Here is a 14022-nt window from a genome sequence, read left to right as displayed (position 1 = left end):
TTTAAATGTAATTCACTGAGCTCTCTTTTTTACTGAGTATTACCTCACTTATATTGCTCCACATATAAAAACACCTAATATAACTAATTCATAAAGAAGGGAAAACTAGAGTCTTATATACTTAAGTGAAAGTATACAATATTACTTTATATAATTAATAAAAATAATTGCATTGTCTAAAACAAGCTATTTAGTGTTATATAGTTTTATAGGCGCTTTAAGTTGCATGATATTACCGCCCCCCACACGTATGGCGCTAATAGTGCATCAGTTACATACGTGTGTTAGATATTTATCGTGAACATTTAATTCCGCTAAAAAAGGGATATTATTATCTGCCGACATTTTGTGTGAAGCTGCTGCACGCATGCCAGGTGACTATCCTGACTTATAATAAGAATCAAAGGAATTAATAAAGGAAATACTATAACAACCAGTGCCTAACTCTTCTTCTCATATTGACATTAAGGAAAAATTTTGAGAGTGGAATATTAATTAAGTACTGCAGTTAAATAATAAAAGTATAATACGCACTCATATGATACTGGCATCTCTTTTATTTTAACGAAAATATATTTGCACAAACTTTTCTTAAGGCCCTGTATAATGTAAGAGTAGCATCTATTATACAGTCAAATAAGTGAACAATTAAATTAACTTGTTCCTATATCACTATCATTTCAAAGGTAAATAATTAATTAGAAATATTAAGATTGGAATAATTACTAAATATTTTTTTTTTAGCATAAGAGATGGCTAATTTGACGAGCTGTACTGCAAGTAGTGGAGATATGCTTTTTAATTTATACAATAAACATAGGATTACAAATGATATGGCTAATGGGGATCAGTACTCTTGTCATCGCCATTTCGATGCTATCTGTTATGACCAATATTATAAACCGTCAATTGAAACAAATCTTGTAAATAAGGGCAATAATAGTAGGCGAGGAGGTAAACTAAAACCACGCCATGTACCAGATTTCGTTTTAGTATCTTCAGAGGATGTTGATAATATGTTATCAGCAGTCAGTACAACTGAAGATAAGGCAGAAATTATGAACAATTTCGAGTTGGGGACAATTGTTTTGCGTAGGCTTTGCATTAGTGAGAGTAGCGAAATCAAAGCATTTATGGATTCTATACAGATGAGAACAACAGGTAAAGCATTAGAAAGCCATGAGAGGAATATTATCTGCTTGACATTTCGTGGTCAGCCTAAAAGGTGGGTATTTTGCCCTTGTAGGAGTTGCTTATTTAAAGGAAAAGCTCATGACAAATTAATGGGCCATTTTAAAGTAATGGAACAAGATAGTCAGAATTGCCAGTTTCATATCTCTAAAAATGTACTCGAATCTTATGGAGTATTTATGGCTTCTTGTGGTTATTTTGCAGCTACATTCTGCCCTCAGCAAAATTATTCATCGCATAAAGTATTTATTGGTCCCACAGCTGCAGATCTTAAAGGTAGAATACTAGATAGATACATATTATATGTTAATGAAGCAAAAGTTATACAAATGGCTTGGCGTATAAAGCAAAACTACAGTAGTGACTGTGAGGAGTTACTCAATAGAACTATGTCTAAATTACTAATTTACAATAAAAATAACAGCCAAACTCCAATTTATAATCAATTAAACAAGAATTATAGTAGCTTGTTGTCATTACCATTAAGATTAAGGCTACAAAGTGATGGGAGTGAAAAAGAAGCAAGTCAAGCAATTCCATCTACTCAGATAGATGTATTGGCACTTCAAAAAAAAAATAAGAGGAAATTAATAAAACAAAGTGAGGATTGGGATAACTCTATCTCTAATTATTCGAATATACAAGAAGTTTCATCTATATATCAAAATAAAGGATTTTCATCCAGCCTATCCTCTTCAACGTCTTGTGCAATAAGCTCTCCAAGCATATTGAGATCTAGTAGTCAATTTCAGAATCTAAGTATTGATAGTAATCCACTAACCCCTAGATGCAGGAAAAATTATACTTCTTTATCAGATAATATTCATGATATTGATGTAAATGGATGTATTACTAAAAATCGAAGCAACTGCATATTTGGTGATATTTCTACAGCTGCAGCCACTCCAATAATAGATAATCATATATACTCTGCAAATAGACAAGCCAATGTTAACATGTTGGATTATATCAAGTCAAACTTGAATACATGTAGTTTAGAGATAACCCCAACAAAGAATTCAATGCAATTAACCAATACAAATAGCTCTGGAATATTCGAAAGTAGCAATATATCGAAAGAAACTTTTTCTTCAGGTTTTATGAATAATATATACAACAATAGCAATATCTTGTCTGCTAGCTATGCACAAGGTGTTGTGGGGCAGTCTGATATAAAATTAAATAAAAAAAGATGGCATGGAATAATGGAAAATAATGAGAATGATATCAATATTAACAATATATGTAGCGAAAATGGATATTTTCAAAATAATTGTATATATAGATCTTCAATACAACAAAATGTAATTTTTGATGGAGGTAATTTTTGTCTTAATCCTTTAATATCCCCAGATGGATTGATAAACAATTCTGAGATAAGTGAAAATATTGTGGATAAAAATAATTTTGCTTTAAATAATTCAGTGTTAAACAATAGTTTGTCGACTTCACTATATGTATATCGTCAGCTATTTTCTATGAATGATGTTGTATCTAATTCTGCACTAGATATTCCATCTCCTATACAACCAATCTCTCATGGAGTTTTTATTCCAGATAGTATTTTGCAAGAACATGCACAAATTCAGGCATTGCCTACTAATCAAAGTTTCGTGAGCTCAGGGACATTTAATGTATTTGATGATGAGGCTCGCTGTCCATCTTGTGATCAATGTATAATAGATGGCTTTCCTTATTACTGCAGTTGCTATAGCAAGATATCAGCAGACTCTATTACAAACTCGAGTGATATTGGTGATTCTTCCAGTGTGTACCACTTGAATAACCAATTTTTGCATAGCTCTCATGAAGTAGACTAATATTTTGCCTTGTAAATTATTAGTTATTATTGGAGCGAAAACTCCTTGAACATTACTAAAATATTGATTAAGAACTCCTAAGTAAACGATGAAAGCTCGAAATATATTTAATTCTCTAGCCTCTAATAAAGCACGACTGAGGATTATGTGCAAAGTATATATTTTATATGGTAATTTAATTCAATTACTGAGAGTGATCTCTTTGATGGAATTTATTATTTTTTTTTTAACAATTATAGTTATTCGAAACTAAAAATTGACAGCTATAGTATTAGCACTAATTACAGGAAATATACATTATGTCATAGGGATTTATAAATATCTTTTTTTTTTTTTTGCTTTTAAAAGGGAATTGATGACTAATGTTCAATATATATATATATATATAATACTTCAGGTAGTAAAATTAGTAGTACTTTCTTTAGAAGTATACTACTTACCTATTTAATCTCTTCGTAGTGACTTCCTTCATCAAATACAAGTTCATTTACAGCTTTTGGTCTCCATATTGTTGATTGGTATGATGAATTTCCATCCATTACTATAGCTGAGCTGTGAACATTGCTGGGGAGAGTCCAAATATCTTTATGAGGGAAAATAAGTTCAATTGAGCCCTTATTTTGTAATAATAGATCAGATGCACTTCTTGTCTTCCTAAGCAAATTTGCGGATGCGTTAGCAAAATATCTTCCAGCTAACCTTCCAGCATGAATCATTGTGAGAACACCCATTGATAAAGGAAGTTGCACATCTAACTTGCTTCTCACAGACTCCACATTTTCTGGCATAGGCTCTACTTCGTTATCATGTGGTACATTTTCGTCTACTGCCTTTTTAAAGGCTAGTATTTCTCTTATAGACATAATGATAACAAATACTGTCGTTATGATTATACCTATAGTAAAAGTAATAGTCATTGATAAAGTAAAGCCTTGAAACTCATGGAATTTACTGAAACCACCAAATGTACTAAACAGAGTCCAGAAAACATAATAAGCAGGTACAACCAATGTTGCATCACCTCTTGCAAGCCCTAAGTTTAAGAAATGCATCTGTAACCAAGTAGATATACCCAAAACCACAAAAGCAACATAGGGCTGTATGTGATACATCCATGTAGCTGGATTCTTCATAGCATATTCGCCCCATGCTACTATTTCTTTTATTTCAAGAACACACTGTGCGCCAATTAGCCCAGCAAGCAAACCGTATAACATACTAATGTACTGTGGATATTCCGGTAAGGAAACTTTTATTTTGTTCGTATTAGGTGAGGAAACTTGCTGTTGTGGAGAAGATTGACTAGAAGTAGAGAATCCAAAACTCTCTTCATCCATTGTTTTGAGAACAGCTCGCCTAGTTTGAATATCCTTCTCTTCATTATACTTAGCTTCTTCATTATTAATAACAATTAGCACAGCAAGTGCACAAATAAAGCAGAACATTATATAAAGCAAATAATATGGATCAGACCAACTATCTATTCCATCATACTTCTTGCTCAGAGAATTAGATGGTAATACGGAGGCAAGAGCACATAGACAAATTCCAAAAATAACCCCAACTGTGGATACCAATTCAAAGCATCCAAAGTGCTCATCTAGAAGCGTTGCTGCTGCAAATGCATTAGCTACCAAACCAAAGCTGTTCATGGGTGCTAATATAGATGCAGGAGCAAATCCTAGTGCTATGACATGAATTAGTGCACCAAATGTATAAGATATAATTCCAATCCACCAAGTAATTTCATGATATGCCATACTAGGAATATATCTATCGGCTGTGCCTAAATACTTCTCCTGTTGTAGATGGAGACCTCGTTTCATATATGTATTGCCAAATGCCATAAAGCAGGAACCAATTGCAGTTAAGATTATACCCAATACCACACTTCCAGATAGAAATGACGAATTAATGAGATGAATAACCGCATCAACATCTCCTACATGTCCATGGAATTGCCAATCCATTATTAGAATTTACTAAAAAGTGTAGTATTGAAGTCTTTATAATCAAATGTTGCAGCTTGCGCTACATTTGTGTGAAACACACTAGACGAGACGCGATTGAATTTTAGCAGTAGCTACCTCTGCCTGTAGTTAGTTCTAAGCGTAATATAACTCATTTTCGTATTTCCATGGTACTCCGTATGTGTATCAGCTACCTTCTTAATTACTTCTTGGATATCTTCGAAATATTTATTTTTCTTCTTAACTTTCATAGCATCCAAAAATGCTTTAATTTGCATTCTACCGCCAGCTAAGCTTAGTTTGCGGATAACTTCAGACTCCAAATTCCTTGTATTTCCATATGTAGCCGATGATATTACAGAGGATACAGTAGGTGACCTAGTTGTAAACTTTTGTTGTGAATCTTGTGTAAGTATTTTCACATTCGTGGGTATTCCTGCTGTAATTGGGGCAGTGCCACTAACATTACTTCTACTTTCTGCATCATCTTCCACCTCATCGGAATATGCATTAAGTTCATCATCAGCTTCCATATCTTGTTGATTAGCAATCATTGTCTTTAATGTTTGACCATATTCTGTTAAAATCTCATCAGGTCCATCCTCCTCTTCTGAATCCAGCGAGTCTATGCTTCCATTATCAGGAATATTCATATCTTCTTTATTAGAGTCTATATTAGCTTCATTCCCATCAATATATTCATCATCATCACTCATTTGGCCATCTCCATCATAGTCCCAGTTTATATTAGATTTCTTAAGTGTAGTTAGAGAAAGTGCAGATTCTATAACTCTAAGGTCGTCTACTTTCTTTTCACTCTTAGAAGCTAATGCAGCCAATCTTCTCTTCTTTTCCTGTTTTTTGAGTCCGAAGTCTTGATCATATATATCATCTAATCTATCTTCAATACGTCTTGATATTGCATTTGGTTTTAAGTTGGACTTTTTAGGTCCAGAGGCACGCATACTCAGTCTTTCTTCATAGTCATCTGCTTCTTCTACATCTACTTCTACTTTAGTCTGCAATTTAGATTCATGTATCTTTGCTATAATTGCTGCATCTCTCACTATATAATCTCGCTTTATTATCTCAGCAATATCTGAATTTGAGTTATGCTTGCTTCTGACATCAGGGTGAAAGATGAGCATACCCTTCAAAGGCTTAACCTCAAAATAGCTTCCTTTATCAATAATCACAATATAGTTTTTACAGTCAATTGTCACTGGTTTTCCAATGCATTGCCTAGAATTACTATCACGAATTCTTATGTTATGATATGATATTTTTTGAGTCAACCCTGTATCAAGAGAGTATTCATGCCTTACTGCTGTTTTAGCTCGATGATCCTAAGAAGTAGAAAAATGACAGTATTAAGATTAGAAAGGAATAAAATGAAGTGCCTTACATCATAGTTTGTATCATATTCAACAAATAACATTCCAGACATATGGTGAGCGTAGGTAGGTATGCTGAAACGCCCAAAAAAGCAAAAATTTGCATTGTTATTGCTCATAATAAGTGGTTTTGAAGTTACATCCCTCAGTTCCTCAAAGTATTCAGAATAATCACTCATTATTTCCTTTTAAATTTACGTAGATTAGTTAATTATAAATATCAGTAATATTCAGGATGTCTAGCTGTAAGATTTGCAGAAAATTGTGATCTTATTAAAAGCGACCCTATTAAAGCAGGGGCAAGAGCAAAGGTGAAAGAGCGCTATATATACAAGCACTTTTTAAAGAAAGTACTAAGGTATAATACTGCTGAAGCAATAGTTTAATTAAATATTGATAGCTGTCACATCTATAATGAGCACTACTTAGATGTATTCGAAATAAAAAGATCAAAATCAAAGTCAGCATCAAGACGCTTCCCCTTAATTAATAAACCTCGCTGAGTTTGAGCACTATATTGACGTACTTTTAGGCTAGAGTTCATAACACTATTCAAGCTGTCTTTATTATCAAGTTCTAAGTAATCAACATTATGAGTATCACAAGAATTGGACCCTTTACAAGGACTATCATCATTGGAAGTGCTTTTTTCTGAAGGTACACTGATTTGTAGAGTAATGTTGACTTCTTTGTCAAGGATTTGTTTGTACTGGCTACCAAATGAAGATATTGCATAATCCCGAGACTTTGCAGAAAACTGAGTTCCATATATTTGCTTAAAGTAATTTCTTGCTCTTAAATTACCACCTATATTCATTCTCAGTAGCTGAGATGGACTAAACTTATCTAAGTCCGCAGAACGAACGAAACTTATATGGACACCCATTTTTCTATGATCTGAGGAGCAATTTAAGCAGATAAATATAGCATAAGAAATAGATACCCATGAAGGATTTCTAGATTGGCAATCAAAGCAAGTTCTGTTTTCTGCTTTGCTTCTCATTTTCTGAAAGAAATCATCTCTAAATTTGTCCATTACGTATCCTTTGTCATCTACTGTGGCACTTCCCAATTCTAAAAAACTCATGTTTTACGTACAAATATCCTTGAGATGTAATAATAATAGTGGCTATGATTTTAATCTAAAAAAAAAAAAAGAAAAGAAAAAAAAGGGGGAAAAAAAAGTAAACAAAGATGTGCTTGCGGGGTAGCTATAAGAACAAGAACAGCAGAACTAAAAAACATTTTCTAGAAGAAATAAGACTTGTTTAAGAATTTAAGCCAGACCTTTTTTAATAGCAATATATTTCTGTCTAATTTTTAGCTTCTTCCAAGCAGAATTATTTCTAATAAGCTGTGGATTCCGTATGCAACATGTGTAAATTGTGATCATGAACAGTTGCTCAAGACTAAGACTTCTTGAAAAACATATGTACATCAGCTTCATTCTTACTGTAATAATAATAAATTCGGTTCTTGATTTTATAAAGTTGTAAGAGAACAACTTATGAGATCTATGTACATATGATACATATTGTCCAATTGCAACAACCCATGATGCTATTGACTGGGAACTTGGTGCAACGAAATCTATAAATTTATTATTGCCATTTTCTAATACTCTAAGTGTGAAACATAGCCATGGTTGATATTTAGGCTCTGAGTCCTCATTGACTTCTACTTGAGACTTTTTTAGGAAAAATGAAAACCCACCTTTAAAAAATTGACGAATATATGAATTGGAGGTGTAACCATAGTCAAGACCAACTATGTCTTCAAGCTTAATCGACTTGGAAGGTCTATTAGATGTAGTGTATTCAAAAGATGAGCTAATCATTCTACAATAACATTTGTTCAGTTTTCCATATCTGCCACTATATTTATGCAGAATAGATCCATTTCTAATCTGAAATACTGAACTAGGTTCTATTGGGGATCCTGGTCTTCCAATACAATGGAATAACTCTTTTCTCTGTTTAAGAATTTTTTTCTTATCATCAATTATATTATTTTCTAATTTACTGATTAAGTTTTTCGACTCGTCAATTCTTTTATGCTCATCTATTATAACATCCTTTCTAAAATAAATTAAAGTGTTACTGAATTTCTGTATACTATTTTCGACTTCATCGAGGTCAGTACGAGTATGTGCCACTTCCATAGTTAAAGCTTCTGTACAACTTGTCATATCCCCAAGAATCTCCCTGATTGTCTCATTTCTTTTAATTATAAGATTTTCCAAATATTTAGCAATTTTTTCAACCATAGATTTGGATTGAGAGAGCGAAATGTATATATCTAGTTGTTGCTGCATTTTTCGAGCCTCATTCTCTAACTCTTGATGAGACTTCGATAGAGCTTCAAATTTACTTTGTAGTTCTTCATTTAACCTCAGAACTTCTTCATTCTTCTTACTTTTACCAGTGACTTCACTTTCTAATGAGCTAAGTTTTTCTTGCATACTCTAAAAAAAAAAAAAAAAGATCAGGTTTCATGATTTTTGTTTTAACATTGTTTGTACTCACCTTCATTTCAGATTCAGCTTGATCTAACTGTTGTTTCACTCTTGCATACTCAATATTCTGTCTACCTAAAATCAGTTGATATTCTTTTTGAGTCTGATATAGTTCTTCTTGTGCACGGTTCCCTACTGCTAACAAACTTTGTACTCCATCATGCTCCTCCTGCAACTTTTTGTATTCAGCTACTTTAGCCTTGAATGCTTCTTTAAATGATTCTTTCTGTTCAGCTACCTCTTCATATCTTAATATGAGGTGATTATACCTATTTTGCAATTCTTCACAAATAGATTCAATTTTGCTTTTTTCTTGGAGAAGTACCTCAATTTGTTGTTCAGATTTTTTTTGAAATTCACGTAAAACTCCTTTAGCTGGATCTTCAGCTTTCTTTTTGTTCAGGGATGAGGTTTGTATATTGATGTTTTCAATTTTAGGAGATGTAGATTGGTCTATACCTGCATGTATTGAATCATTACTTACCTTGCCAATGTATTTATTACTTGAGCTGTCCTTACTCAACTGTTTTGGAGCTGCACCAAGATTATTCGCTAAGTTCTTAATATTTTCACTCCAAGCCTTAATCTTTTCTTTGTCATTCCTCAACTTCTCCAATTTCTTATAAGCTTGAGCTGTAACATCATCACTTGTCTTGTATTCATCAGACAAGGATTTTTTACTAGCTTGCATTCTATTTACTAAACTATGACGATAGATAACAACTGTGGATGTAGTTACTAGAAGTGCTATGGATTTATAAAGAAAAAAAATGAGTAAGACCGAGAATCTATAAATGACACTTTTTATATCTCCACATATATAGCGCCAACAATGTGTAAGTGAATTTTCGTAATAAGGGGATTATTAATGAGGTTAAGAAAAAGAAATTACCATAAGTTCTTAATGTATTATTCTACTGTGTTTATCACGCAAATTATCAGTCAATATTTAGAACTATTTTGCGGTATTCGTATAAAAAACTACGTGTAAAGAGCGCAATGGTTTTATAAGACTAGAGAGCTGCGCGTTTTTTAAGACGACCAATTTTCTAAGTGGTTCAACTATATCCATATAATCATAATCTACATACGGTACAAATATTACTATAAAAAGTAAGATAAGGAAAAATGCCAACAAGAAGAAGAAAAAAAAAAGATCCAAGGAAAATTTAAAAGACAATCCAGCAAGTTTCCGTACACGCTCCATCTGTACTTTTTTTTTAAAGGGACGATGTGATCGTGGAAGTACTTGTCAATTTCTGCACACAGCAGAACCCATTACTAAACAAAAGCCCTGCTGGTACTTTCTTGGCGGAAGTTGTACTAAAGGAGCTGAGTGTCTTTATAGCCATGATCTTAGCCAATTTCCTTGTAGATACATACATACTATTGGATTCTGTAGAAATCTACAGAACTGCAGATTTAGTCATAGACTACCATTGTATGATAGCCAAAAAGAGGAATTTGTGCGTAATAATAAGGACTACTTATTATTATCACACAAGGATGGGGGTCCTAAAGATATGGATCCATCCAAAAGATGGTGGGAGCCATATTTACAGAAGATAGTTAAAGAAGATAATAAAGAAAGTAGTGACAAGATTATGATGAATAAGTTATACAAGGAGTGTAGAGAGGCAATACCTGATTCCATTAGTACCTGCCTACTAAAAAAGCAAAATGAAGCCATACTAAAAACGCATCTAAAGAGCTCTAATGTAATATCCAGGGATAAAACTTTTATTCTATCACATAGTCCTGCATCATATCACTCTACTAACTCATTACCATATACTTCGGATTCATTAGAGTACAAAGACTCCCTATTTAAGTCATTGGTATGTCCATCTGTAGCTACCATTAACAATAATAGGAAAAATGATATACTTCCATCTTATTCTCCAAAACACATCATTTGGCAGTAGTTCTTTGTTATATTCTGACTTAACCCTTGATATTTTTGGAATAGAAATAATAAAATGTAGTATTAATAACTCCTAATATTTACCTATTTAATTAAACTATATTGTACTATTAGTATGGAACTGTGCTCCGAGTCACTACTACTTTCCAGTGATGTAAGTTCACTCAATGGACTTTACTGGACTAGTTGTGCTGTCCCACTCAATTGATGATATTGACTTGATGTGTGTTGTTCCTAAATATCTCGGACTTTTCTTTATTATAGATTGGATTCACTGTTGTTTTTAACACTTTTTTACAGAGTGAGTGAGTTTTCATATACTCTCTAACTTTTTGTTCATAGAGGGATTTATCTTCTAGAAAAAGGGCTGCAGCATTACTATTGAGAGGGTCCATGGGACTTGGGTATGTTAATAATTGTGGCAGGAATATGTAGAAAATATTAACTAAGGAGTACATTAGGGTCCAAGTTTGGTTAATTATGTCAAGACATACAGAGCCAGAATATTTGTCAATATTAGGATGGAGAATTTTACTCATAGAACCAATTGAATGTGATGCAAAGGGGTAATCATCAGGTAGGGTAACATGAACTTTCCAAATTCCATCTTCATAAGCAGTCTCTTTTGGCCTACAAAATATAACAAAAAAAACCTGTACCAAAGAGTTATTTAACTCTACCTCTTATTCTGCCATGATTAACTTTATAAAATCACATTTCTTCCTTGTACATGATGACATAACATAAACATTAATATTTAGAAATATGCAAGAGTCTTCTAACTTGTTGTATAAAAGTTTATATAGCAATGAGAACTAATTAAAGTAATTGGATGCTTAAGATTTAATACCTTTAAATTTTTTAGTGGAATATTGCACACATTTCCACTAGTAACAATAGACCATTCATGCATACGCGCCAATATATTAAGGTTTATTTACTCCTAGGATAAAAGTTACTTTTTTTTCTTATATAAAGTAGAATATGTATTAATTGTTACATTTTCGTATAATCGTTACATTTATGGTGGAATAAAATATATAGAGTTAATTTTTTAAATATATAGTGCCTGGCACATTTTATTATTTTTTTTCAGTTCTTTAATGAAGTCAATTGTATATTTTTTTTCTATTACTTATGGAATAATTCTAACACTTTCAGTTGTCTGGTTCTTGCTATCCTTCATGGAATATCGCAAATATAATCCGTCAAAATTGTCATGCACTGAAGAACGCTCAAAATTCTATCCTTATGAAAGACTTGATTATGGTAGAGTTTGCTTCTCACATTTGTTCATAGGAGCCATTATATATAGCCCTTTTAGAATTATGATATTTATGGTATGCGCAATCTTTACTCTCATTATATTATTGTTCTTGAATATTCTAGATAAATTACTTCCTGCTAACTCCCTTTGGATTTATAAATATATCCACAGCTTGACAATTAGATTTATTGGGTATTTTACTTTGTACGTGTTTGGAGCTACAAAAATCTTTCACTACTCTATTTTACTTGAAAGTGGAAATAATAACACATTATTTTACAAAGTGGAAACTATAAAGAATTGCCCACCAATGGATAAAGTTGTCACAATTGTTTCTAACCACATTTCTATACTGGATATCTTATTTTTCTTAAAATATATTCCATGCAACTTTGTAGCTAGAAATGAAATTAGGAAAAGTGCGATTTTTAGCTTGGTAGCAGATACAATTGGATGTATTTATGTTGATAGAAACTGTGCAGAAACTAGGAAATATGCTAGAAAAGTGATATGCAATCAGCAGCATCTCAGATTCTCATTCATTAACAAAATAAATAAAGTAGGCTATTTATCTTACTCGGATACATTAAAACTCAATACTTCTTTTTGTTCTACAAAAAGTATCCAGAGACATTTTACATATAAGTATGAGCTTCCACTTGTCATTTTTCCTGAAGGTACAACCTCAAATGGTTCAGATATCATTCCTTTTAAAGTTGGTGCATTTGAGTCTCTGCTGCCGATACAGCCTGTCGTACTTTCATATAAATCATCTTTTGTTTCTCCAGCCTATGATATTCTACCATTTTGGGTTTTGCTTAGTCTTCTACTTTGCAACACTGGAACGATCACAATCTCTGCATTTTGGTTACCCCATACTAATCCAGTAAATAACAACAAATCTCCAACATCTGTTTACAAATTTTCAGAAGATGTTCGTAGTATAATGTCCTACATCCTCAAAAGTTTAAATAATATAGATCTAACTGTGAATAAAGAATATATCTTAATGGTTCCTTATACTCATTTGTACTCATCAAAGCTAAAACATCATGTTGAATGTTTACATATAGAAGATAATAATTATTTGGAATCTAAACTTGCTAGTAAAATTGGATCTGGTTTAAATCAAGGTTTGTCAGAAAACACTAGTTCATTAAGACTGAAGCATGAATATATCCGTAAACTCAAAGATAGCTAGAAGTTATTGACAAATTACACTTGCTTAATTTATAAATAACAGCTAGATTGAATACTATAATATTTTTATAAAAAAGCAAAATAGTGATTTAAAAAAAAAATTAAATTTTCAAGCCATACTTTTTTTCTGGTACCACTCTACTTTTATATATAAACAATACTAAAAATTATAATTATTTAAGTATTGAATATACAAAGATTAACATAGAGCCTTGATAATGGTCAATTCTATTTGAAACAAGCTAACAGAGCAATATATACATTCAATAATTGCAGATATATTTCTTTTTCTGGATGCTAAATCTTAACAGTTAAATATCCACTTGGTGGAGCCTAAGGTGTGTTTGTATTTTTAGTTAAAAAGTAATAATATTCTATTTTAAATAAATATTTAAGACTAAATAATTGAATATAAATGCATTTTATTGTGAATTAATAAAACACATTTAATAATCAGTAGCTATTATGAGACTGAAATTTCCAAAAATATGCTTCAGATACCCTATTAAATTTGTGTTAATTCTTTAAATTGTATAATTGTTTTTGTAAGGTATCTTACCTGAGTTATAAGTTTAAGTTTTGTGTCCTTATGTAATACAGTATGTTGTTTAAATACATTATAATTAATAAGAAAATTGAGTATTAAAAGTTCCTAAATTAAAGAATATATAAATTTATACAGTGAAGTTTTTTAATAGATATATACTAAAGACTCAGAACAATAGGATAAGTTTTTCACTT

General features: G+C 31.9%; 7 protein-coding genes across 7 annotated transcripts; 3 read left to right on the top strand and 4 right to left on the bottom strand.

Annotated features, from left to right (window-relative positions):
* Positions 1-752: 752 nt before the first annotated feature.
* Positions 753-3011, top strand: cand_036620 (uncharacterized protein; the record flags this gene model as incomplete). Its single annotated transcript, XM_067213887.1, has 1 exon — positions 753-3011. The coding sequence occupies one exon, from the start codon at positions 753-755 to the stop codon at positions 3009-3011; it is 2259 nt and encodes a 752-aa protein (XP_067069860.1).
* A 440-nt stretch (positions 3012-3451) lies between these two features.
* cand_036610 (uncharacterized protein) lies at positions 3452-4981 on the bottom strand (the record flags this gene model as incomplete). Its single annotated transcript, XM_067213886.1, has 1 exon — positions 3452-4981. The coding sequence occupies one exon, from the start codon at positions 4979-4981 to the stop codon at positions 3452-3454; it is 1530 nt and encodes a 509-aa protein (XP_067069859.1).
* Positions 4982-5094: 113 nt separating this feature from the next.
* Positions 5095-6554, bottom strand: cand_036600 (uncharacterized protein; the record flags this gene model as incomplete). Its single annotated transcript, XM_067213885.1, has 2 exons — positions 5095-6327; positions 6387-6554. The coding sequence occupies 2 exons, from the start codon at positions 6552-6554 to the stop codon at positions 5095-5097; spliced, it is 1401 nt and encodes a 466-aa protein (XP_067069858.1).
* A 242-nt stretch (positions 6555-6796) lies between these two features.
* On the bottom strand, positions 6797-7462 carry cand_036590 (uncharacterized protein; the record flags this gene model as incomplete). Its single annotated transcript, XM_067213884.1, has 1 exon — positions 6797-7462. The coding sequence occupies one exon, from the start codon at positions 7460-7462 to the stop codon at positions 6797-6799; it is 666 nt and encodes a 221-aa protein (XP_067069857.1).
* A 189-nt stretch (positions 7463-7651) lies between these two features.
* cand_036580 (uncharacterized protein) lies at positions 7652-9581 on the bottom strand (the record flags this gene model as incomplete). Its single annotated transcript, XM_067213883.1, has 2 exons — positions 7652-8839; positions 8901-9581. 2 exons carry the CDS (start codon positions 9579-9581, stop codon positions 7652-7654), a joined length of 1869 nt encoding a protein of 622 aa, XP_067069856.1.
* An 832-nt stretch (positions 9582-10413) lies between these two features.
* cand_036570 (zinc CCCH type domain-containing protein) lies at positions 10414-11384 on the top strand (the record flags this gene model as incomplete). Its single annotated transcript, XM_067213882.1, has 4 exons — positions 10414-10811; positions 10929-10968; positions 11157-11218; positions 11276-11384. 4 exons carry the CDS (start codon positions 10414-10416, stop codon positions 11382-11384), a joined length of 609 nt encoding a protein of 202 aa, XP_067069855.1.
* A 533-nt stretch (positions 11385-11917) lies between these two features.
* Positions 11918-13282, top strand: cand_036560 (acyltransferase domain-containing protein; the record flags this gene model as incomplete). Its single annotated transcript, XM_067213881.1, has 1 exon — positions 11918-13282. The coding sequence occupies one exon, from the start codon at positions 11918-11920 to the stop codon at positions 13280-13282; it is 1365 nt and encodes a 454-aa protein (XP_067069854.1).
* Positions 13283-14022: the final 740 nt, after the last annotated feature.

The sequence above is a fragment of the Cryptosporidium andersoni genome (assembly GCF_001865355.1).
Source record: "Cryptosporidium andersoni isolate 30847 chromosome Unknown contig_27, whole genome shotgun sequence".
Taxonomy (NCBI): domain Eukaryota; phylum Apicomplexa; class Conoidasida; order Eucoccidiorida; family Cryptosporidiidae; genus Cryptosporidium; species Cryptosporidium andersoni.
Note: the sequence above shows the minus strand (reverse complement) of the source record. Positions and strands in the feature narration are given on the sequence as shown.